General features: G+C 50.6%; 1 protein-coding gene across 1 annotated transcript in view; it reads right to left on the bottom strand.

Annotated features, from left to right (window-relative positions):
* SHPK (sedoheptulokinase) overlaps window positions 1-24,337 on the bottom strand; it is a 29,920-nt gene that overhangs the window by 3,870 nt on the left and 1,713 nt on the right. The window contains exons 2-6 of the mRNA XM_025363707.1: window positions 20,771-20,912; window positions 13,028-13,211; window positions 12,318-12,470; window positions 9,977-10,152; window positions 3,185-3,385 (exon numbers count right to left, since the gene is read on the bottom strand). Of these exons, the coding sequence (XP_025219492.1) occupies window positions 3,185-3,385; window positions 9,977-10,152; window positions 12,318-12,470; window positions 13,028-13,211; window positions 20,771-20,912 (856 nt within the window). The remainder of the gene's footprint in view (window positions 1-3,184; window positions 3,386-9,976; window positions 10,153-12,317; window positions 12,471-13,027; window positions 13,212-20,770; window positions 20,913-24,337) is intronic.

The raw sequence follows: 24,337 nt of genomic DNA on the forward strand, positions 1-24,337 counted from the left end.
CCGCGCCCGGCCTTTTTTTTTTTTTTTGAGATGGAGTCTGGCTCTGTCACCCAGGCTGGAGTGCAGTGGCCGGATCTTGGCTCACTGCAAGCTCCGTCTCCCGGGTCCACACCATTCTCCCGCCTCAGTCTCCCAAGTAGCTGGGACTACAGGCGCCCGCCACCTCACCCGGCTAGTTTTTTGTATTTTTTAGTAGAGACGGGGTTTCACCGTGTCAGCCAGGATGGTCTCGATCTCCTGACCTCGTGATCCGCCCACCTCGGCCTCCCAAAGTGCTGGGATTACAGGCTTGAGCCACCGCGCCCGGCCTTTTTTTTTTTTTTGGAGATGGAGTCTCACTCTGTCACCCAGGCTGGAATGCAGTGGCATGATCTCAGCTCACTGCAACCTCTGCCTTCCGGGTTCAAGGGATTCTTCTGCGTCAACCACCCGAGTAGCTGAGACTACAGGCGCCATGCCACCACGCCAGGCTAATTTTTGTATTTTTTAGTAGAGACAGGGTTTCACCATATTGGCCAGACTGGTCTTGAACTCCTGACTTCATGATCCGCCCTCCTCGGCCTTCCAAAGTGTTGGGATTACAGGTGTGAGCCACTGCGCCCGGCCAGGGATCTTTTTAACACATCGCTTGGACGCAGATTGCCTAGGGCTGACCCTAAGGTTCTGCATTTGTTAAAAGCTCCCAGAGGAAGCTGTACTGTAGGCCCTGTGCTGTGGACCAGGCTTTCTGAGGAGAAAGTTCTAGAGCAGTGCTTATGAACACTCCAGGCCTCAGAATCACCTGAGGAACTTTTATATAACATCATGCTCAAGGCCCACACCCAGTCCAATAAATCAGAATTTATGGGTGTGGGACCAGGACGCAATGCTATTTTTAAACTCCACAATACTTCCCGGGTGTGGTCACTGCTGAGACCCATCAATCTAGAGAGTCACCAAGGAGTCACCATGGGAACATTGAACCTCTGCAAATGCAGGGGTGCGGGGGTGCAATCTCAGCCCCACTGCAACCTCCGCATCCCAGGTTCAAGCGACTCTCCTGCCTCAGCCTCCCAAGTAGCTGGAATTACAGGCGTGGGCCACCACACCTGGCTACCTTTTGTATTTTTAGTAGAGATGGGGTTTCACTATGTTGGCCAGGCTGGTCTCGAACTCCTGACCTCAGGTGATCTGCCCGCCTCAGCCTCCCAAAGTGCTAGGATGACAGGCGTGAGCCACCGCGCCTGGCTGTTTTATTTTTTAAATCATGTTCTTGTCTTTCTTTAGTAAAAGTTCAGGAAAAAAGGTTTTTGGTTTTTTTTTTTTACAGACAGGGTCTTGCTTGTTGCCCCCGCTAGACTTGAACAACTTTGAGCTCAAGCGATCCTTCCGCCTCGGCCTCCTGAGTAGCTGGGATTACAGCCACGTGTCACCATGCACAGCACCAAAAACAGTTGTAAAGGAAGGTTAAAACATACTCAAGGTCAGGCCGGGCGCGGTGGCTCAAGCCTGTAATCCCAGCACTTTGGGAGGCCGAGACGGGCAGATCACGAGGTCAGGAGTTCGAGACCATCCTGGCTAACACGGTGAAACCCCGTCTCTACTAAAAAATACAAAAACCTAGCCGGGCGAGGTGGCGGGCGCCTGTAGTCCCAGCTACTCGGGAGGCTGAGGCAGGAGAATGGCGTGAAAACCCGGGAGGCGGAGCTTGCAGTGAGCTGAGATCCGGCCACTGCACTCCAGCCTGGGGGACACAGTGAGACTCTGTCTCACAAAAAAAAAAAAAAAAAAAAAAACATACTCAAGGTCTTCTTCCTCTCTGGGAAATACTTGGGCCATGACCCAAGCCCTGGGGTACCTGAAGGAAGGTGAATCCCAGCTGGAGGCCTGGAAGAGAGGCCTGGCCTCTAGCAGAGTGTCTGCATCCTCAGCTCCCGCTAATCTATTAGTGAGGACTCATGGAGGCCAAAGCTGCTACGAGCTGTTGAGTTAATTCTAACCCATGGACTTAAGACCACAAGACACTGGAGCTGGGGGAAGGCGCTTGCCAAGGCCGAGACTCAGGGACACAGCTGGGAACCAAGGCCCCTCTCCTGGGTTCCACCCCGCACCGTGCTTCTCTGAGAAATGTCTACGTCGGACCGGGCGTGGTGGCTCACGCCTGTAATCCCAGCACTTTGGGAGGCCGAGGCAGGCGGATCACCTGAGGTCAGGAGATCGAGACCATTCTGGCTAAGACGGTGAAAACCCGTCTCTACTAAAAATACAAAAAATTAGCTGGATATGGTGGCAGTTGCCTGTAGTATCTGCTACTTGGGAGGCTGAGGCAGGAGAATGGTGTGAACTCGTGAGGTGGAACTTGCAGTGAGCCAAGATCGCACTACTGCCCTCCAGCGAGACTCCATCTCAAAAAAAAAAAAAAAAGAAAAGAAAAAGAAATGCCTACATCAGGCCAGGCACGGTGGCTCCCGCCTGTAATCCCAGCACTTTGGGAGGCTGAGGCGGGTGGATCACCCGAGGTCAGGAGTTCGAGATCAGCCTGGCCAACATGGTGAAACCAAGTCTCTCCTAAAAATACAAAAACTTGCCAGGCGTGGTGGCGGGCACCTGTAATCCCAGCTACTTGGAAGGCTGAGTCAGGAGAATCCCTTGAACCCGGGTGGCAGAGCTTGCAGTGAGCCAAGATCGCGCTATTGCACTCCAGCCTAGGTGACAGAGTGAGACTCCGTCTCAAAAAAAAAAAAAAGAAGAAGAAGAAACGTTTGCGTCGCACTTCCTATGGGCCAGTCTTCTCAGGATATAAATACATTGTAAGTGAAATACGCACCATTGCAAGTTGAGGAGCATCTGTCTATGGAGAGCAGAGAAAACCTCATAAATTCTACCCCAGGAATAAGAGAAGGGAGCAGGAGGGGAAAAGAGGGAGCAGGGAGGGCGGGGGAAAGCTGGGGAGACTGTTAGGAAGGTTCACAGTCAAGGTTGAGGGAAGGGTGCCTGACCCAAAGAAAAAAGTAGGTGATGGCAGCTCAGAGGACAAGAAGAAAAGAGGCTGCAAGCTCAGATCCCGAAGGATGGGAGAAATATGGCAGGACCTGGTGGGGTCTGAGACCTGAATGTGGACGCTGAAACCGCACATGAAGCTCCAAGAACCTGCCGGGTAGAAAGGACAGGCAGAGAACACAGCATTGTGTGGACCCCACCTTACCTAGATCTGCCATCCACTGAACCAGCATGTGGACGAACGTGGCCAGCACGTTGCCGCCGTTGAGTGACGCGGCCACCCCCAGGTAGGTCCTGTCGAAGTATGGGAAGTAGGCGACTGGTGCCGTAGGGTCTGGAGTCTGTCCGGGCTGGAATCCCGAAGGCATGGAGGCTGCCAGCTGAACCGAGGTGCTAATGTTGAGAACTGGGGTCCAGAGAAAGCAGAACTTAGGCCTGTGGGGCTAACTCAGAGGTCACGAGTCACAGTTTGGCAGTAAGAGAGGGTGGCCTGTCAGGCTAATTCAGAGGTCATGAGTCATAGTTCGGCAGTGAGAGAGGGTGGGGTTTTAAAAATATGTCCAGGGTAGTTAGAAGGGCAAGGTGTTGAAGAGATGTTGATCAAATGATTTTTTTTTTCTTTTTCTTTTTTTTTTTTTTTGAGACAGGGTCTCGCTCTGTCACCCAGGCTGGAGTGCAATGGTACGATCTCGGCTCACCGCCTCCCAGGTTCAAGCAATTTGCCTCAGCCTCTCGAGTAGCTGGGACTACAGGTGTGAGCCACCACGCCCGGCTAATTTTTGTATTTTTAGTAGAGATGGGGTTTCACCATCTTGGCCAGACTGGTCTCGAACTCCTGGCCTCATGATCCACTCACCTTGGCCTCCCAAAGTGCTGGGATGACAGGCGTGAGCCACCGTGCCCGGCCAATACACCTCCTTTCAAGAGGTAGAACCTGATTCCCCTCCTCGTGAAAAAGGGGCTGGACTTAGTGACTCACTTCTAGTGAACAAAACAAAGCACAAGAGACAGTGTGTGACTTCAGAGGCTAAGTCATAAAAGGCACTGCGGCTCCTGTCCCAGTCACGCTGTCTTGTGGATCACTTGCTCTCGGGGAAGGCAGGTGCCACGTCGTGAGCAGCCCTGTGGAGAGCCTCACGTTCCAGGGAACTGAGGCCTTCTGCCAACAGCATCACACATGGGCTCGGGGGCAGATCCTCCAGGCTCAATCAAGCCTTTGGAAGACTGCAGCTCCAGTGTGAATGCAACTTCACAAGAGACGTTGAGCCAGGCCATCCCGCCCCACTCAGAATCCTGACCCTCAGAAACTGTCCAAAATAATAAATGCCTGTTGTTTTAGGCTACTATGTATCAGGGTAATTTGTTACACAGCGAAAGAAAACTATGACAGGGTAAGACCTCAGACCAAGGGCTTTATCCTCTGGAGAGGGTTCATTCATTGGCAGGGAGTACCATGCTTGCTATTTCCAAAGTATTCTCTCTTTTATGTTGTGGCTTTTGTTTTTGTTTTTGTTTTTGAGACAGAGTTTCATTCTGTCGCCCAGGCTGGAGTGCAATGGTGCAATCTCGGCTCACTGCAACCTCTGTCCCCTGGTTCAAGTGACTCTCCTGCCTCAGCCTCCTGAGTAGCTGGGATTACAGGCACATGCCACCACGCCCGGCTAATTTTTTGTATTTTTAGTAGAGACGGGGTTTCACCATGTTGGCCAGGCTGGTCTCGAACTCCTGACCGCAGGTGATATACCCGCCTCGGCCTCCCAAAGTGCTGGGATTACAGGCCTGAGCCACCGCGCCCAGCCCCAAAGTATTCTCTTCACACCTTCCCTGTCACCAGCAGCGGGAAATCCCCTGGGCCCAGCACAGAGTGGATGAGTTTCTCCTCTAATTCCAGGCCAGAGCTTGGGGGCTGTTCCAGCAGTGCCTTCTCCATTTCTCATGAGACCGAGCTAAAAAGCCTGCTCGTCCCAATCTGTTTACGGGCCAGAGTTCAGCATCCAATTTTCCCACCCACTCAGGGGGTCAAAAGCAAAGAGAGCAAAAAGAAGCCTCAGGAAGCCAATACTTTGCTTTCTGCCACGTCAAGCTTCCCACCGTGACTACAAACTGGAAGTAACATGCCCTCTACCGTCCCCTCGGCTGGAGGCGACAACACTTCTGTTTCGTTCACTCTCGCTTACATTTTGTAGCATTTATCAGTGCTGTTTGAAAAAATTCCAGCGGCTGGGCACAGTGGCTCATGCCTGTAATCCCAGCACTTTGGGAGGACGAGGTGGGTGGATTGCCTGAGGTCAGGAGTTCAAGACCAGCCTGACCAATGTGGTGAAACCCCATGTCTACTAAAAATACAAAAATTAGCCGGGCGTGGTGGTGCACACCTGTAATCCCAGGTACTTGGGAGGCTGAGGCAGGAGAATTGCCTGAACCCAGGAGGCGGCGGTTACGGTGAGCCGAGATCGCACCACTGCACTCCAGACTGGGTGATGGAAAGGAAAGGAAAAAGGAAAAAGGAAAAAGGAAAAAGGAGAGGAGAGGAGAGGAAAGGAAAGGAAAGTGGAAAAGGAAAAGGAAAGGAAAGGAAAGGAAAAAGGAAAGAAAAGAAAAGGAAAGGAAAGGAAAGGAAAGGAAAGGAAAAAGGAAAGGAAAAGGAAAGGAAAGGAAAAAGGAAAGGAAAAGGAAAAGAAAGGAAAGGAAAAAGGAAAGAAAAGAAAAGGAAAGGAAAGGAAAAGGAAAGGAAAGGAAAGGAAAAAGGAAAGAAAAGAAAAGGAAAGGAAAGGAAAAAGGAAAGGAAAAGGAAAGGAAAGGAAAGGAAAAAGGAAAGGAAAAGGAAAGGAAAAGGAAAGGAAAGGAAAAAGGAAAGGAAAAGGAAAAGGAAAAGGAAAGGAAAGGAAAGAAGGGGAAAAAGAAAAGAAAAGAAAAGAAGGGGAAAAAGATAAAACTCTAATCAGGAGGCCATTAGACAAAGGTGGCTCTAGTACTGTGAATTCCTATGTGAACAAACCAAACCCCAATGTAAACAGTAAAATGAAACTGGAAACTACACCAGTCAGAAACCACCAACGAACCTCTCACTCGGAATTGTCCACTCTCACCAGTCAGAATTATCTTCTGTGTCTGGCTTCTGCAAACACCTTATGAAAGTCTTCGCTCGTGCCCCTCTCGGTGGTGTACTAGCCGCCTGCTCTCTAGTGCTACCCTGATTCAGGAATCACTGAATGCTCAAATAAACTTCTTAAAATGTAAAGGTACTTAAGTTTTTCTTTTCCTTTTTTTTTTTTTTGAGACAGAGTCTCACTCTGTCACCCGGGCTGGAATGCGGTGGTGTGATCTCAGCTCACCGCAACTTCTGCCTTCCAGGTTCAAGCAATTCTCCTGTCTCAGCCTCCTGAGTAGCTGGGATTACAGGCGTGTGCCACTACATCCAGCTAATTTTTGTATTTTTGGTAGAGATGAGGTTTCATCATGTTGGCCAGGCTGGTCTCAAACTCCTTGCCTCAAGTGATCTGCCTGCCTCAGCCTCCCAAAGTGCTGGGATTACAGGCGTGAGCCACCGTGTCCAGCCAAGTTTTTCTTTAATCAGATCTGGTGGCGTAAGTGGGATCTGAAGCCACCCACCTCGTGATGACCTCTGGGAGCAACAAGCAAATGGGCATAAGTATCCACTGAGCCTCTGCGCTCACTGCTTCTTACTGCACATTTGCAGGCCGTCACCAGTAAGCCCTCTTGGACATATGAACTCCACAAGTTGTGTTAAGTTCACGTAGTTACTTCGACATTTTTTGTTTGTTTGTTTTTGTTTTTGTTTTTGTTTTTGTTTTTTTTGAGACAGAGTCTCGCTCTGTCGCCCAGGCTGGAGTGCAGTGGTCGGATCTCAGCTCACTGCAAGCTCCGCCTCCCGGGTTTACACCATTCTCCTGCCTCAGCCTCCCGAGTAGCTGGGACTACAGGCGCCCGCCACCTCGCCCGGCTAGTTTTTTGTATTTTTTAGTAGAGACGGGGTTTCACCGTGTTAGCCAGGATGGTCTCGATCTCCTGACCTTGTGATCCGCCCGCCTCGGCCTCCCAAAGTGCTGGGATTACAGGCTTGAGCCACCGCGCCCGGCCTACTTGGACATTTTTAAATGGGTCCTGAAGGGAAGCTTCAGGTGTCCGATTGGGTCAGACAGAAACTAAATTGGGTTTAGTAAAAGACCTCCAGTAGGTCTTTTACTCCTAGATTCAAGCAATTCTCTGCCTCAGTCTCCCGAGTAGAATCTTTTACTCCTAGATTCTTTTACTCCTAGATTCAAGCAATTCTCTGCCTCAGTCTCCCGAGTAGCTGGGATTACAGGTGCCCGCCACCAATTCTGGCTAATTTTTTGTATTTTTAGTAGAGATGGGGTTTCACCATGTTGGCCAGGCTGGTCTTGAACTCCTGACCTCGTGACCACCTGCCTCAGTCTCCCAAAGTGCTGGGATTACAGGCGTGAGCCACTGCAACCAGCCGAATAAGCTTTTTAAAATTTAAATGTACTTGTTTTTCTTCTATCCAACATTCAATCCTTTTTTAGCTATGTGTATATGCCACATTTTAAAAATTCATTCATGGCCGGGCGCGGTGCTCACACCTATAATCCCAGAACTTTGGGAGGCCGAGGCGGGCAGATCACAAGGTCAAGAGATCAAGACCATCCTGGTCAACACGGTGAAACCCCATCTCTACTAAAAATACAAAAATTAGCTGGGCGTGGTGGTGCACGCCTGTAGTCCCAGCTACTTGGGAGACTGAGGCAGGAGAATCACTTGAACTCGGAAGGCGGAGGTTGCAGTGAGCCAAGATTGTGCCACTGCACTCCAGCCTGGGTGACAGAGCAAGACTCCGTCTCAAAAAAAAAAAAATTAATTCATTAGTTGATAGACATTTAGGTGGTTTCTATTTTTTGGCTATTATAAATAATGCTTCTGTGAACATCTGTGTACGAGTTTTTGTGTGGACATCATTTATTTTCAGTTCTCCTGGGTGTATTTCTAGGAGCAGAATTGCTGGGTCCTGTTGGTAACTCCATGTTTAACATTTGAGGATTACCAGCTGTTTTCCAAAGAGGCTGTACCTTTTTACAATCCCACTAGCATGTTCTCACCCTTTTTTTCAAGTTTAAATCATTTTGTATTTAAGCACTGATTTTATAAAACATAGTATATAAAGGCAAACTAAATTTACATAATTTAAATTGTTATTTTTCTTTTTTTTTTTTCCTCTAGAGGTAATGCCTTAAGAACAACTCAATTTGTTCACATAAATTGCCTTCACCCTTCATTGCAGTAATACGTTATAAGATTTTACATGTACTTTGGAAGAAATCACACAGAAAAAGCTGCTTTTTCAATAAACGTGGCCAGCTTCACATTTCTTTTGGTCAGTCCACCACAGTCATGTGAGGTGAGAGTTATCTGGACCTTGTTTTATACATTGAACCATCATCTTCTCTGCTTGTATGGCAACTCGAGACCTAAAGCCAAATGCCTGATTAAAAATTTGGAAGGAGAGGCTGGGCACAATGGCTCACGCCTGTAATCCCAGCACTTTGGGAGGCTGAGGCGGGCAGATCACGAGGTGAAGAGATTGAGACCATCCTGGCCAACATGGTGAAACCCCATCTCTACTAAAAATACAAAAATTAGCTAGGAGTGGTGGCACATGCCTGTATTCCCATCTACTCGGGAGGATGAGGCAGGAGAATCGCTTGAACCCGGGAGGCGAAGGTTGCAGTGAGCCGAGATCGCGCCACTGCACTCCAGCCTGAGAGACAGAGTGAGACTCCATGTCAAAAAAAAAAAAAAGGTTGGAAGGAGAATGCTTTGTAGATAGCATCTCTCTCTCACTCAATTCCGACCATCCTGCTGCTTTCAGATTGAGCATAGCTTGGTTCCCCTCCTCTGCTGTCAACCCGTGAGTACCTGACAACATGGCCACCAGCCCTGGGCTCTGGCCTCGCAGCACCACCAAGCACCACGTCGCCCCACGTTCTCACATTTTTAAATGGTTGAAAAGAAATTAAAAGAAGAATTTTTCATGACACATGAAAAGTATATAGCATTCCTATTTCAGTGTCTATGAACAATGTTTTACTGGAACACAGCGACACCTGTTCATTCACACATCGTCTAGGGCTGGTTTCGAACTCCTGCAGCAGAGCTGAGCAGTTACAACAGACTGCATGATCCACAAAGCCGAAAATATTTACAGAAAATATGTTCTGCCCTTTAGAGAAAAAGGGCCAACCCCTGCCCTAGACATGGCTGCCTCTACCCTTACCATGAATACAGAAAATATTCTGCACTTTCTTGTTTTGTTTTGAGACGGAGTCTCGCTCTGTCGCCCAGGCTGGAGTACAGTGGCATGATCTCGGCTCACTGCAATCTCTGCCTCCCGGGTTCCAGCAATTCTCTGCCTCAGCCTCCCGAGTAGCTGGGACTATGGGCACCCACCACCATGCCTGGCTAATTTTTGTACTTTTAGTAGAGATAGGGTTTCACCATCTTGGCCAGGCTGGTCTTGAACTCCTGACCTTGTAATCCGCCCACCTCGGCCTCCCAAAGTGCTGGGATGACAGGCTTGAGCCACCGCGCCCGGCCTATTCTGCACTTCTAATCAGATCTGACATCACTTCTACTGACAAACACACAGTAACCAAAACCTTCATCAGCTCATCTGTTTTCTTGGGCCTGTAGTCACATAGAAACCAGACAGCTAGAAAGAGCCATTTCCCTCACCTGACCCCATAGCGGGTCAGCACAGATGGTCGGTGCTCAGGGACAGAATTTGCCCTGCTGGCCTGTAAGCTCCCTCACAGAGGATTTTACCTGCAAGGGAGAGGGTCCTTTTCACCTTTACAGAATAATGATCTCCGGCAGCATGCCGAGACTGCTCAGCTCCGCACGCCTGCAGACTCGCACGGAGTTGGTGCTTACCAGGCAGGCGACAGTGTAAGTCTGAGGACAGAACAAAAGAAACACTTACCTGCATCTGTCCTCTGGGCCATGCAGGAATAGACAGAGGCCTGTAAATCACCCAAGGCCACTCCCACCTCCGTCCCCTCTGGGATTTCCAACCACATGTGGGAAGTTCTGCCCGCCACACTGCCAGGCTCGGAGATGTCCGGGAGCAGGTGGACGGGAAAACCTGAGCTCCTCAGTCTGTAAAACAAGAGTGGACACCTACATGGACCCACACTTAGGTTTCTGGAGTTTAAGGGACCCTCCCTTCCTTCCTTTCCGCCTCCCTCCCTCCCTTCCTTCCCTTCCTTCCCTCCGTCTCTCCACTCCTTTCCTCCCTCCCTCCCTCCCTTCCCTTCCCTCCCTCCCTCTCTTCCTCCCTTCCTTCCCTCCCTCCCTTCCCTTCCCTCCTTCCCTCCCTCCCTCCCTTCCTTCTCTTCATCCCTCCCTCCCTTCCTTCCCTTCCTTCCCTCCGTCTCTCCACTCCTTTCCTCCCTCCCTCCCTTCCTTCCCTTCCCTCCTTCCCTCTTTCCCTCCCTCCCTCCCTCCATTCCTTCCCTCCCTCCCTTCCCTTCCCTCCTTCCCTCTCTTCCTCCCTTCCTTCCCTCCCTTCCTTCCTCCCTTCCCCGCTTCCTTCCCTCCTTCCTTTCCCCTTCCTTCCTTCCTCCCTTCCTTTCTTCCTTCCTTCCTTTTCTTTCCTTCTTTCTTTCTTTTTTACTTATTTATTTTTTTGAGACAGAGTCTTGCTCTGTTGCCCAGACTGGAGTGCAGTGGCACCATCTTGGCTCACTGCAACCTCTGCCTCCCAGGTTCAAGCAATTCTCCTGCCTCAGCCACCCTAATAGCTGGAATTACAGGCGCACACAACCATGCCCGGCTACTTTTTGTATTTTTAGTAGAGAAGGGGTTTCGCCATGTTGGCCAGGCTGGTCTTGAACTCCTGACCTCACATGATTCACCCGCTTCAGCCTCCCAAAGTGCTGGGATTACAGGCGTGAACCACTGCACCCAGCTCCTTCTTTTTTTCAGACAGGGTCTCGCTCTGTGACCCAGGCTGGAGTGGAGTAGTGTGATCACTGCTCGCTGTAACCTCAACTTCCCAGGCTCAAGCAATTCTCCCGCCTCAGCCTCCCAAGCAGGCGTACTCCCCCACACCCAGCTGCTTTCTTTTTTGTTGTTTGTTTGTTTCCAGGAAACTCTGCACAGGAAAGTGCTATAGGACACACGTGGCCGAGAGGGGATAGAATTCAGAGCCGTCACAGGCAGCTTCTCTGGCTTTTTTAAAACCATGAGCTTAGGCTTTGTCAGTAGAGGACACTGGTTTTCATAAGCTTAGGATTCACCTTCCAGGAAAGAAAACAAACAACATAAGCAGCCGTGATCAAGTCCAGCCTCCCCTGTTTGAAGGGAACTCAAAAACTCTGCGAACGGAGGCAGCCGGAGGTTCGGCGCCATTATGGTTGGTTAGCACAGTCCAAACCAAAGTCAAACGCAGCAAGCTCCTGAATATCAAATGCGTTCGTCACTCAGCGTTAGTGAATGGGGGCTGTCAATTTCACACAACATGCTGGGAAGTCCTTTACCTGAACTACCAGGTGCTTTTTGTTTTATTTCAGAGCTCAGAATTTGGGCCCTGAAGGAAGTGAACTTACAGGGCACTGGATTTCTGTACCTGAAAAGGCAAATGATTGTTTAAAAGAACTTAAAAGGCATCCTTCAAGCCTACTATCTCTAGTTCTTTTTTCTTTTTTTGGAGACAGAGTCTCGCTCTGTCCCCCAGGTGGGAGTACAGTGGTGCAATCTCGGCTCAATGCAACATCCGCCTCCTGGGTTCAAGTGATTCTCCTGCCTCAGCCTCTGGAGTAGCTGGGACTACAGGCACCTGCCACCATGCCCAGTTCATTTTTGTATTTTTAGTAGAGATGGGGTTTCACCATGTTGCCCAGGCTGGTCTCGAACTCGTGACCTCGAGTGATCCACACGCCTCAGCCTCCCAAAATGCTGGGATTACAGGCGTGAGCCACTGTGCTTGGCCCTCTAAGTTTAAGTATTAAAGAGTGAAAGCTGTACTCTGAAACCTACAGACTGGGCCCACGGTCACAGAGAAGGGACAGCCCACCCGGGGTCTGGGGGGCTGCGGAGGAGGACAGCATGGCTGAAGCCCCTACCCCAGGGCTCAGGGCTGCGCTTACACTTGGCCCACCCATGCCCCATGACTGGGACAGGCTGGGGGCACTGGACCCTGATCCTGGCCTCTGGGAACCCTCCACCACTCCCAGGTGGGAAAGCTCCCACTGAAGCATTGGCTCTGGGGTTGCCCTTCGGATTGGAGCAGGAGGAACAGCCTGCAAGGATGTGATACTCACATCTCCACGTTCCAGCTTTGGCTCTGCGTGTTGAAATAGCCCCAGCTAGCAGCGTTCTGGTCGGACATCAGGGGTCTCGGCAAGCCACACAGCATGGCAACCACATAGTCATGGATGGTGCCGGCTGCGTCGTAGGACTTCAGGAACTCCGGGCTGTTTTTCATACCAAAAACAACTCAACATGGTACAACATGAACTCGGAAGCATGTGCCGCATCTAGCAGCAGGCGGCGGGGACCAGCTGTGCCATGGCCAGGTGGCAGCCACAACCCCACATGCTATGGCTCAGGTCCAGCTGGGTCCCTGGGATTAGGACCTTCCAGCTGCCCCAAGCAAAGCCAGCCTAAGTCAGCCCCAGGGGAAGGGCCTCAGAGGAGGAAGTGTCAAGCCTGGGAAAGCAGACATCGGCCTCCGCAGCAGCCTCGCAGGCCTGAACACACTGCAAACTCTCCCCGTGACCCTCGGCAAGTCACTTGCCCTCTCTGTCCCTTCCTTTTCCCATCTGGGTGGGAACTGGATAACCAATAGAGAGCCCTCTGCAAAAGGATGCGGTTCTGGACCCAATCTAGGTCCAGGCCATGCTCCCTCTTGTCCTGCCAAGACACGCTCACTGCAGCAGAGCCCAGCAGGCAGGGCGATGCTGACGCAGCCCCGGCCCATTCTCATCCTCCCAGAAACCCGGCCCCCAAGTCAAAGTGCAGTTGCCCGTACCAATGTTTCAAAAGCCAGAAGATAGTTGCACAGCCAAAGCCCGTGGCCACACTGAGATGAGACTTCGGCTGGGGTAGAGAGGCCAGGAATTCGCTGCTGCATCGGCCATCCTGCCACGTGACCAGGTGGCTAACAGCTCGGGGCTCGAACACAGGGGCAATCTCTCCCTCTATCCATTCACAGCCTGGAACAAAAGAGATGGCCAAAAATGAAGAAAAGAGCGACTAGGCATGGCGCGGCCTTGATACCACTCTGCTGGTGAGTGACAAAATACGTGCGAATGGTCCCATGATAAAGCCTGGCGCACCACCTGTGGGTCCTGATGGCACTGGCTTTAGTGCTTCCCTCTACCACATAATGACTGTGGGACCCTGGGCACGTCACATACTCCCTCTGTTTGCCACACTTCTCTGTTTCTTTTTATTCTTTTTTGAAGTTGATATCACATCTCCCCACATCCCATAAGAGAAGATGTTTGGCACAATCTCAAGTCCCCTGGTCTCTGTCCCTCCAACCCTCATCATGACAACATTATCTAGGCTTCCTGCTACTTGATTATCAGTAAATTTTCTCTTTTCCTTAGGTCTTAGCTGATATTTTATTTTATTATTTCATTTCATTTCATTTCATTTCATTTCATTTTTGAGACAGAGTCTCACTGTGTCCCCCAGGCTGGAATGCAGTGGCACAATCTCGGCTCACTGCAACCTCCATCTCCCAGGTTCAAGCAACTCTCGTGCCTCAGCCTCCTGAGTAGCTGAGACTACAGGCCCCAGCCACCACCACCAATTAGCACACCCAGCTAATTTTTTTTTTTTTTTTTTTTTGAGACAGAGTCTCGCTTTGTTGCCCAGGCTGGAGTGCAGTGGCCGGATCTCAGCTCACTGCAAGCTCCGCCTCCCGGGTTTACGCCATTCTTCTGTCTCAGCCTCCCAAGTAGCTGGGACTACAGGCGCCCGCCACCTCGCCCAGCTGGTGTTTTATATTTTTTTAGTAGAGACGGGGTTTCACCGTGTTCGCCAGGATGGTCTCGATCTCCTGACCTCGTGATCCTCCCGTCTTGGCCTCCCAAAGTGCTGGGATTACAGGCTTGAGCCACCACGCCCGGCCCCAGCTAATTTTTTTGATTTTTTAGTAGAGACAGGGTTTCATCATGCTGCCCAGGCTGGTCTCCAACTCCTGAGCTCAGGCAATCCACCCGCCTCAGCCTTCCAAACTGCTAGGATTACAGGCATGAGCCACCACGCCTGGCCCTGATTGATTTTTAGACGTCCAAATTTACTTTAAAAAAATCTGACCATGAGATTTTTTTCATTTGTGCCTTGTGACATCCTCTGGATTTCTCTCTGCTCTGATTCAGAGATTTCGCCCAAGGCCATTTTCAGTGTCAGTCTTTCCAGGCAGTGTCTGAAGACCCAGATACCTCCAGATATTTCTCATGTTCCCATCTTTGAATGCCAGTTTGATCCGTTACAACAGTCTGGTTCTGAGTTCCTTCCCTTCCATGCTTAAAAGCACTTTTTGTGGTCGACTGTCGCAAATTCTTCACTACTCCTCCCACTAAGAGGTGGCATCTGAATCCTCCTTCCTTGAATATAGAATCACCCTGGTGACGTGCTTGACCAGGAGAATGTGGAGGCAGTGATATCTTGGGACTCCCAAGGCTAGGTCATAAGAAGTATTGCAGCTCCCACCCAAGCCTCTTACATAACTCTCTCTGGGGCAATCAGCCTCCAGATAAGAAGTGCAACTACACCGAGGCCGCCATGCTGAGGAGAGCACGGGCAAAGAGCAGCCGGCATCCCGTTTCCAGGTGAGCCCAGCCTCCAGCCTTCCCCACCAAGGTACCAGGCATTGAGTAAAGCCACCATGACTCCCCGACCAGTCTGTCCACCAGATGAACACTGACAAGCAACCTCCACCACCTCCATGTACGAGCAGCAGTGGGCTAAGCCTTGCCCAATCCCTGACCCAAAAAACCATGAGAGATGATAAATGCTTGCTGCTTTCAGTCACTAGGTTGGAGGTAGTTTGTTATGCCGCAATAGGTCATCAAAATACTACTCCTGGTCAGGCGCGGTGGCTCACGCCTATAATCCCAGCACTTTGGGAGGCCGAGGCAGGCGGATCATCTGAGGTCAGAAGCTCGAGACCAGCCTGGGTAACATGGAGAAACCTCATCTCTACAAAAAATACAAAAATTAGTCTGTAATCCTAGCGACTCGGGAGACTGAGGCAGGAGAATCGCTTGAACCCGGGAGGCGGAGGTTGCAGTGAGCTGAGATCGCGCCCCTGCACTCCAGCCTGGGCGACAGCGTGAGATTCCATCTCATATAAACAAAACAAACAAAAATTACTACTCCATTGTCTTTTCACATGGAGTGTTGCTGTTGAAAAAAATCTAATGTCAATCTGACCCTTATTCTTTCATATGAGATCTGATCTTTTACTCTGCAAGCTTTTAGAATTCTGTCTTTGAAATCCTTAAACGTTCACTAGAATATATCTACCTGGGCACTGTCTTTATCTCCTCTATGACATTCTATGGGCCCTTTCAGGCTGGGGTGTTCCATCTTATTTTGCCAATTATAGGAAATTTTTCTCCATTATTTCTTCAAAGATTTCCTCCTCTCCATTTTTATTTTTCCCTTTCCGGTCTCCTATTATTTAGATGCTAGTGCTTCTATTTGTATCCTCAATATCTGTTACCTCGTCAGACGCAGTGGCTCACACCTGTAATCCCAGCACTTTGGGAGGCTGAAGTAGGTGGATCACTTGAGGTCAGGAGTTCAAGACTAGCCTGGTGAACTAACATGGTGAAACTCCTTCTTTACTAAAATACCAAAAAAAAAAATAGCCGGGCTTGGTGGCGGGCACCTGTAGTCACAACTACTTGGGAGGCTGAGGCAGGAGAATGGCGTGAACCTGGGAGGCAGAGCTTGCAGTGAGCCGAGATCGCACCACTGCACTCCAGCCTGGGCAACACAGCAATACTCCATCCCCAAAAAAAAAAAAAAAAATTAGCCAGGCATGGTGGCAGGTGTCTGTAATAACAGTTACTCAGGAGGGGAGATTTAGGCAGGAGAATCATTTGCATCCGGGAGGCAGAGGTTGCAGTGAACCCAGGTCGCACCATGTACTCCAGCCTGGGCGACAAGAGCAAGACTCCATCTCAAAAAAAATAAAAACAAAAATAAATACCAGTTTTCCACTCCCTTTGCCAACTCTCGACATTATTGAACATTTTGATTTCTTACCATCTGATGGGTGGAGAGTGTTGCATTGTTGTTTTCATCCGCACTGCTCTAATTACTAACGATGCTGAACATCTTTGCAGATGTGTACTAGCCATTCGTATTTCCTCTTCTAGGAGTAACCTGTTGATATCCTTTGCCCGTTTTTCCACAGGGCTGCTTGTTCTCTCTTAGTTACTGGTTCTTTGCATGTACTGACCTGTCCTTTGTCCACTATTCACTACCAGATATTTTCTCCCTGTCTGCTGCTCGCCTTTTAGCTTTCTTTTATGATCCTGGTTTCTCTTCTGCTTTTACTGAGCCTGAAAATGGAGTCTGGAAACCGGCGTAACCACAGGCCTTTCAGAAGACACTAATCGCTCCCTCTCCTCCCCTCCGGCTCGCTCGGGGTGCCCTCACTGAAGCACTTAGCTCTCTGCTCAAGTTACTCCTGCCCGTCTGTGTTGACTGTTTTGGAAGGTAGAGGCTTCGTTCCTTCATTTCTATCTCTCCCCCAGGGCCTAGCAAAGGGCTTTATATGCTGTAGGTAGGGAAACCAAACTGAATTAAGGCTGCCATTAAAATCGGCAAGACTGGATCCCAAATGTGATTTCACTTGACTCCACTAAGCAGGTCACTGAACTGTGGCTTTCCTCCTTCCCAGAAACAGAAAACAAACCCAGGAGGCATGTGGGCTGGCTCGATAAAATATGAAGCAGCTCTTTCCAACGATGTGGCTGATGGTTTGTGTGGTTGTTAGAGAGCCCAGGAGACAGGCAGAAAGGAAGGCATGTGACCGGACCACAATCATCAGCTCTCTGCTGTCCTCTTCGGAAAGGGTTTTCGTATTAAAAGGACATTTATTCTCATTAATGCAAAATTAAGGAGTTTTAAAAGCTTTTACAATCTAGACTCCCTCTGAGAGGTTAGCCTTGACACCCTAATCGCCTTGTGCTCCCGCCACTGCTTGGTGCCAAGCAGCTCCCATGGTCCCAGCGAGCCCGACGATAGGCGGACAGGAGGGAGGAAGGGGAGGAGGAGGAGTCTGCATCGGCTCCTACGATTGCCCGGCCCCATCCTGGGGGTGATTAAAGGGTACATCACTAAATGCCAGTCCCACTGACAGGCGAGTCACCATGCACTTCAGGGCACTCTAAATTGCTGACTCTCCATGCAGAAAGGGATGAATCCAATGTTCAAATCCTCGTAACTACAGCCCCCCAAAGTAGCCATCATCTTCTGCTTAAAATGTTCATCTGCAGTAAAATGTTGATTTTGTTGAAGCCGAGTGATACGTATATGTTGGTTTATAGCACTATTCTCCCTATTTTTGTTTGTCTAAATTAAATCTTTTGTAATTTCTTTTTTTTTTGAGACAGAGTCTTGCTCTGTCGCCCAGGTTGGAGTGCAGTGGCGCAATCTCGGCTCACTGCAACCTCTGCCTCCCGGGTTCAAGTGATTCTCCTGCCTCAGTCTCTCGAGTAGCTGGGATTATAGGCACACACCACCACACCCAGCTAATTTTTGTATTTTCAGTAGAGATGGGGTTTCACCATGTTGGCCAGGCTGGTCTCTAATTCCTGACCTCGTGATCTGCCCGCCTCAGCCTCCCAAGGTGCTGGGATTACAGGCGTAAGCCATCGTGCCTGGCCAATACAATTTCTTTTAAAGTTTGATTTCTTGCTGTTGTTTCCTGAGACAGGCTCTTGCTCTGTAGCCCAGGCTGGAGTGCAGTGGAGCAATCACAGCTCACGGCAGCCTCAACCTCGAGGGCTCCAGTGATCCTCTCACCTCAGCCTCCCAAGTAGCTGGGACTACAAACGTGCTGAACCACACCCAACTTATTTTCACATCTTTTGTAGACACGGAGTCCCACTATGTTGCCCAGGCTAGTCTTGAACTCCTGGCCTTAAGCAATACTCCTCCTGCCTCGGCCTCCCAAAGTGTTGGGATTTACAGGCGTGAGCCACCACACCTGGCCTTAAAAAGTTTTTTTAGGCCGGGCGCGGTGGCTCAAGCCTGTAATCCCAGCACTTTGGGAGGCCGAGGCGGGCGGATCACGAGGTCAGGAGATCGAGACCATCCTGGCTAACATGGTGAAACCCCGTCTCTACTAAAAATACAAAAAACTAGCCGGGCGTGGTGGCGGGCGCCTGTAGTCCCAGCTACTCGGAGGCTGAGGCAGGAGAATGGCCTGAACCTGGGAGGCGGAGCTTGCAGTGAGCCGAGATCGCGCCACTGCACTCCAGCCTGGGTGACACAGCGCGAGACTCCGTCTCAAAAAAAAAAAAAAAAAGTTTTTTTAATGCCTGCCATAACAGGGAGCGCCCAACTTCCTACAGGAGTCTCATCCTTCTTTGGACATTCTGCTGGGAAGTCTCTCGCTAAGCCACTGTGTCCCCCTGCAGCTCTGGTCCTTCACCAAAAACAACCCCGCCAGGCCTTTAGAAGCTCCTTGAGGCCGGGCGCGGTGGCTCACGCCTGTAATCCCAGCACTCTGGGAGGCCGAGGTGGCAGGATCACCAGGTCAGGAGATCGAGACCATCCTGGCTAACATGGTGAAACCCTGTCTCTACTAAAAATACAAAAAATTAGCCGGGCGTGGTGGCAGGCGCCTGTAGTCCCAGCCAGTCGGAAGGCTGAGGCAGGAGAATGGCGTGAACCCGGGAGGCGGAGCTTGCAGTGAGCGGAGATCGTGCCACTGCACTCCAGCTTGGGCGACGACAGAGCGAGACTCCATTCAAAATAAATAAATAAATGAATAAATAATAAATAAATAAAGCTCCTTGAACAGACTTGGATTCAAAAGTGGGGTTCACTTGCTGAAATATGACCCTGAGCATATTATTCTAACCTCTCTGAACCTCAGCCTCTCACCTGCACGATGGGGACAACAGTGTAACCTACGTGACCAGGTTGTTGGGAATATCCAATGAGATCATGCAATTGATGTCCTCAGCCAGGCATCAGGCATGTGAAGTGCTCATTGTGGTTTTACTGTCTTAGTTCTCCTCCTCAAGGCCAAATAGAACAGGTTACCCACCTGTGTACTGTGGCAGACCTTCGTAAGACAACCAACTAGAAATGCTTAGCAACTGAACCCATAAAAAGGATATGTCGGCCGGGCATGGTGGCTCACACCTGTCATCCCAGCACTTTGGGAGGCTGAGGCGGGTGGATCATTTGAGGTCAGGAGTTCAAGTTCAGCCTGACCAAGATGGTGAAACCCCATCTCTACTAAAAGTACAAAAATTAGCTGGGCGTGGTGGTGGGCGCCTGTAGTCCCAGCTACTCTGGAGGCTGAGGCAGGAGGATCACTTGAACCCGGGAGGCAGAGGTTGCAGTGAGCTGAGTTTGTGCCATTGCACTCCAGCCTGGGCAACAAGAGTGAAACTCCATCTTAAAAAATATATATATATATGGCCAGGCACGGTGGCTCACGCCTGTAATCGCAGCACTTTTGGAGGCCGAGGCAGGTGGATCACGAGGTCAAAGGATCAGGACCATCCTGGCCAACATGGTGAAACCTCATCTCTACTAAAAATACAAAATTAGCTGGGCGTGGTGGTGTGCGCCTGTAGTCTCAGCTACTTGGGAGGCTGAGGCAGGAGAATCTCTTGAAACCGGGAGGCAGAGGTTGCAGTAAGCCGAGATCGCACCACTGCACTCCAGCCTGGGCAACAAGAGCGAAATTCCATCTCAAAAAAAAAAAAAAAGGCCAGGCGCGGTAGCTCAAGCCTGTAATCCCAGCACTTTGGGAGGCCGAGACGGGCGGATCACGAGGTCAGGAGATCGAGACCATCCTGGCTAACATGGTGAAACCCCATCTCTACTAAAAAATACAAAAAACTAGCCAGGCGAGGTGGCGGGCGCCTGTAGTCCCAGCTACTCGGGAGGCTGAGGCAGGAGAATGGCGTGAACCCGGGAGGCGGAGCTTGCAGCGAGCTGAGATATGGCCACTGCACTCCAGCCTGGACGACAGAGCGAGACTCTGTCTCAAAAAAAAAAAAAAAAAAAAAAAAAAAAGATATGCCTTGGAATTTTCAAAATCACAAATATGTAAACAACGACAAACGTGCCCCAATTCAAAAGCGTGCCCTCTGTGTCCTGGCATCTCCCGCGGCTACAGCCAATCTCTTGGTTGTCTGCACTAAGGTTCTGAGATACCAACACGGTAAAGAGAACGCTGTGGAAAAGGCACTCCGCTGAATCCTTTGGGAGAATCCAAGAAAACGCTCTCTTCCCTCTTCGTGGATCCCTCTTCGTGGATAACGTGCTGATGACGTGGGAGTGGGCAGTCCCCCTTGTTCACCTCACATTGGTACAAACAGAATGTCCACCCACGCAGGAGGCAGCCCGTGTTCGTCCGTTCCAAGAAACAAGACCCTATTCCCAGTGCAGGATAACCCGACCCTTCTCAGAAAGCCCTGCGGCCCCGCTCTCGTGCGGCCCTGCTCTCGTTCTGGAAGTGACTGCTACCAGCCCGAGACCGTCCCCGAGCCCAGCATACCTTGGCCTGTTTTCCAAAACACGACTCCATGCATCTGGCCCGACACCCCGATGCCCACGACACTCCGGAGCTGCTGCCGGGGAAGGGCAGCAAGGCACTCGTGCAGGGCCTGGAGGATTCTGCTCACATCCTGCTCCCGCCCCTGGAAGCAGAAGAGAACACACTGGGCAGGGGCAGACACACCGGCAGGGGGAGGCGCGGGCCTCCCAGGATGTCCTGGAGCAGGAATGTGGTGGGCAGCGTCCACTCCCCAACTTCACAGTTGAGGTGCTGCTGCCGGCGAGTTGCAGCAAACTGCCCGGGCCTGCCCTCCACTGGGGTCAGACTCAGCTGAGAACAGCATTCTCTGTGCTATAAACAGAAGAAACAAGGCCAGGCACAGTGGCTCAAGCCTATAATCCCAGCACTTTGGGAGGCCGAGATGGGCGGATTACCTGAGATCAGGAGTTCGAGACCAGCCTAGCCAACCAACACGATGAAACCCCGACTCTACTAAAAAAACGAAAAATTAGCCAGGTATGGTGGCGCACACCTGTAGTCCCAGCTACTCAGGAGACTGAGGCAAGAGAATCGGTTGAATCTGGGAGGCGGAGGTTGCAGTGAGCCGAGATCGTGCCATGGCACTCCAGCCTGGGCGACAGAGCGAGACTCCATCTCAAAAAAAAAAAACAGAGGAATCCACAGAAAGCTCAGAAGAGAAAAAGGGGAAGAGAGTTGTGGCTCACTCCCCAATAAACGTCAGCTCTCTGAGGAACTAGCAAAGCTAAGATCTTAGAAAGGCATTCGAAGGCTGAGTTCTCAGATGTCTTGCTTCCCCTCCAGGGAGAGCTGTCTTCCCCTCCTCGGAAACCTTTCACCTGCCCCTGTCCGCCTGCGGCCTTGGTCAGGGGCAGCTCTTGGCTCCTAACAAGCAGGAACAAAGGAAGAGAAAGAAGGGAGGAGAGGAGGGGTAGGATGGGGCAAGGAGTTCAGAGGAAGCACAGCCTTTTCCTAGGGAGTAGCCCCACAGCCCAGCAAGGATTCCACAGGCAAGAGAGACCACAGCCAAGAGGAAGTGGGAGACAAGGGGCACAGAGGAGCCAGGTGGCTACGCAGGATCCCCAGGAGGAGGAAAGAAGAGCAGGGTGGGGACATGGGGATGGTGGGGAGGAAGAAGGGTTCTGGGAAGAGACATTTGTTTATACCCTCACTGTCCAATACCAAAATCGTTAGCCACATGTGGCTAGTCTGAATTGAGATGTAAATAGAAAACACGCATCAGACTACAATCTAGTATGACAAAAAATATACACTATCTCATTTAATCCTTTTTTAAAAACCCATGGCCATGTGGAGTCTATGTTGCCCAGGCTGGTCTCAAATTTCTAGGATCAAGTGATCCTCCTGCCTCAACCTTCCCTGTAGCTGAGATTATAGGCGTGAGCTGCATATGGCTGCATAGGCTGGAGTGCAGTGGCGTAATCTTGGCTCACTGCAACCTCCGCCTCCCAGGTTCAAGCGATTCTCCTGCTTTAGCCTCCTGAGTAGCTGGGATTACAGGCTCAAACCAGCTAATTTTTGTATTTTTAGTAGAGAGGCAGTTTCGCCATGTTGGCCAGGCTGGTCTCCAACTCCTAACCTCAGGGATTCGCCTGCCTCGGCCTCCCAAAATGCTGGGATTACAGGTGTGAGCCACCACACCCAGCCTTGATTATCATACATCAAAATGATAATGTGTTAGATACACTGGGTTAAATAAAATATGCAATTAAAATTAATTTCATTTGTTTCCTTTTATTTCTTTTAATAGGGCAGCTAGAAAATTGAAAAAGCCACGCCTGGCTCCATTTGTAGGAGTTACATTTCTTTTTTTTGTGAGACAGAGTCTCACTTTGTCACCAGGCTGGAGTGCAATGGCACGATCTCAGCTCACTGCAACTTCTGCCTCCCGAGTTCAAGCAATTCTCCCGCCTCAGCCTCCCAAGTAGCTGGGATTACAGGCACGCATCGCCACGCCCAGCTAATTTTTGTGTTTTCAGTAGAGACGGGGTTTCACCATATTGGCCAGGCTGGTCTTGAACTCCTGACCTCAAGTGATCCGCCCACCTCGGCCTCCCAAAGTGCTGGGATTACAGGCATCAGCCACCGCGCCCGGCCGCAGATATGACTATAGATCACTGGTTCCTACTCGGGGTGGTTTTATCACCCACAGAACACTTGGCAACATGCAGACATTTTTGGTTGTCACATCTGGGGAAGAGGGGCAAGCGTGGCCAGCATCTAGTAGGCCAGAGATGCTGCTAAACATTCTACAACGCGCAGGACACCCCTCACCACAACAAAAACTGTGCAGCCCAAAATGTCAGCGGCGCCAAGGTTGAGAAACCCTCTGCTACACAGACTAAATCACAGCAGCGCTGTTTGTCCCAGAGCACGATTCATATGTGGTGTGGGGGGGGGTCATGACTGGCCTCCACTAAGCACTTCATTAGACAGGTGTGGCACACCGGGTGGGCCTGAAAGCACAGAACAGCCCGCTGAAAGCTGGGGAGGGAGTGCAGAAAAGTTTTCAAGAAGTGGCCATGCCAGGCGGGGTGGCTCACACCTGTAATCCCAGCACTTTGGGAAACCGAGGCAGGCAGATCAGTTGAGGTCAGGAGTTTGAGACCAGCCTTGCCAACATGGTGAAACCCCCTCTCTACTAAAAATACAAAAAAATTCGCCAAGCGTGGTGGCGCGCACCTGTAATCCTAGCTACTCAGGAGGCTGAGGCACGAGAATCACTTGAACCCGGGAGGCAGAGGTCGCAGTGAGCAGAGATCGCACCACTGCACTCCAGCCTGGGTGACACAGCGAGACCCTGTCAAAAAAAAAAAAAAAAAAGTTGCCCTATTTCAAGAGAAAGGGGCACTTTCTGAGCCTACTCTCCCCTAACCCCAGCTCTCCTGCTCACCCCACCAGGGTCAGAGCCAACTTTGCCTCCAATTCATAGTCCTTTAAGTAAGAATCCTTTTAATATGCCCTAATGCCCCAACCAAACTAATCTTGAAAGCTTCTATGTAGATACAAAGTGCTCCTGAAATCCCTATCCTCAGAAATGCTTCTGAGCCAATTGGACCCTGAACCCTAAACAACCGTGTCCATGCATGTGGCAAGAGCTTGTGAAAAACAAAGCTGGGCCGGGCGCAGTGGCTCACACCTGCAATCCTAGCACTTTGGGAGGCTCAAGTGGGCGGATCACTTGAGGTCAGGAGTTCGAGACCAGCCTGGCCAACATGGCGAAACCCTGTCTCTACTAAAAATATAAAAATTAGCCGGGCGTGGTGGCTCACACCTGTAGTCCCAGCTACCCAGGAGGCTGAAGCTGGAGAATCACTTGAACCGGGAGGTGGAGGTTGCAGTGAGCCGAGATTACGCGACTGCACTCCAGCCTGGGCAACAGAGTGAGACTCGGTCTCAAAAAAAAAAAAAGAAAAGAAAAGAAAAGAAAAAGAAAGCTCTTGGGAGTGGATATTGGCTCAGAAAACCAAGGTTTGTGGCTGAAAGGGGCCTCAGAGGCTGCCTATTTCAACTCAGAGAACAAGCTGA

Source organism: Theropithecus gelada, chromosome 16, assembly GCF_003255815.1.
Source record: "Theropithecus gelada isolate Dixy chromosome 16, Tgel_1.0, whole genome shotgun sequence".
Taxonomy (NCBI): Eukaryota; Metazoa; Chordata; class Mammalia; order Primates; family Cercopithecidae; genus Theropithecus; species Theropithecus gelada.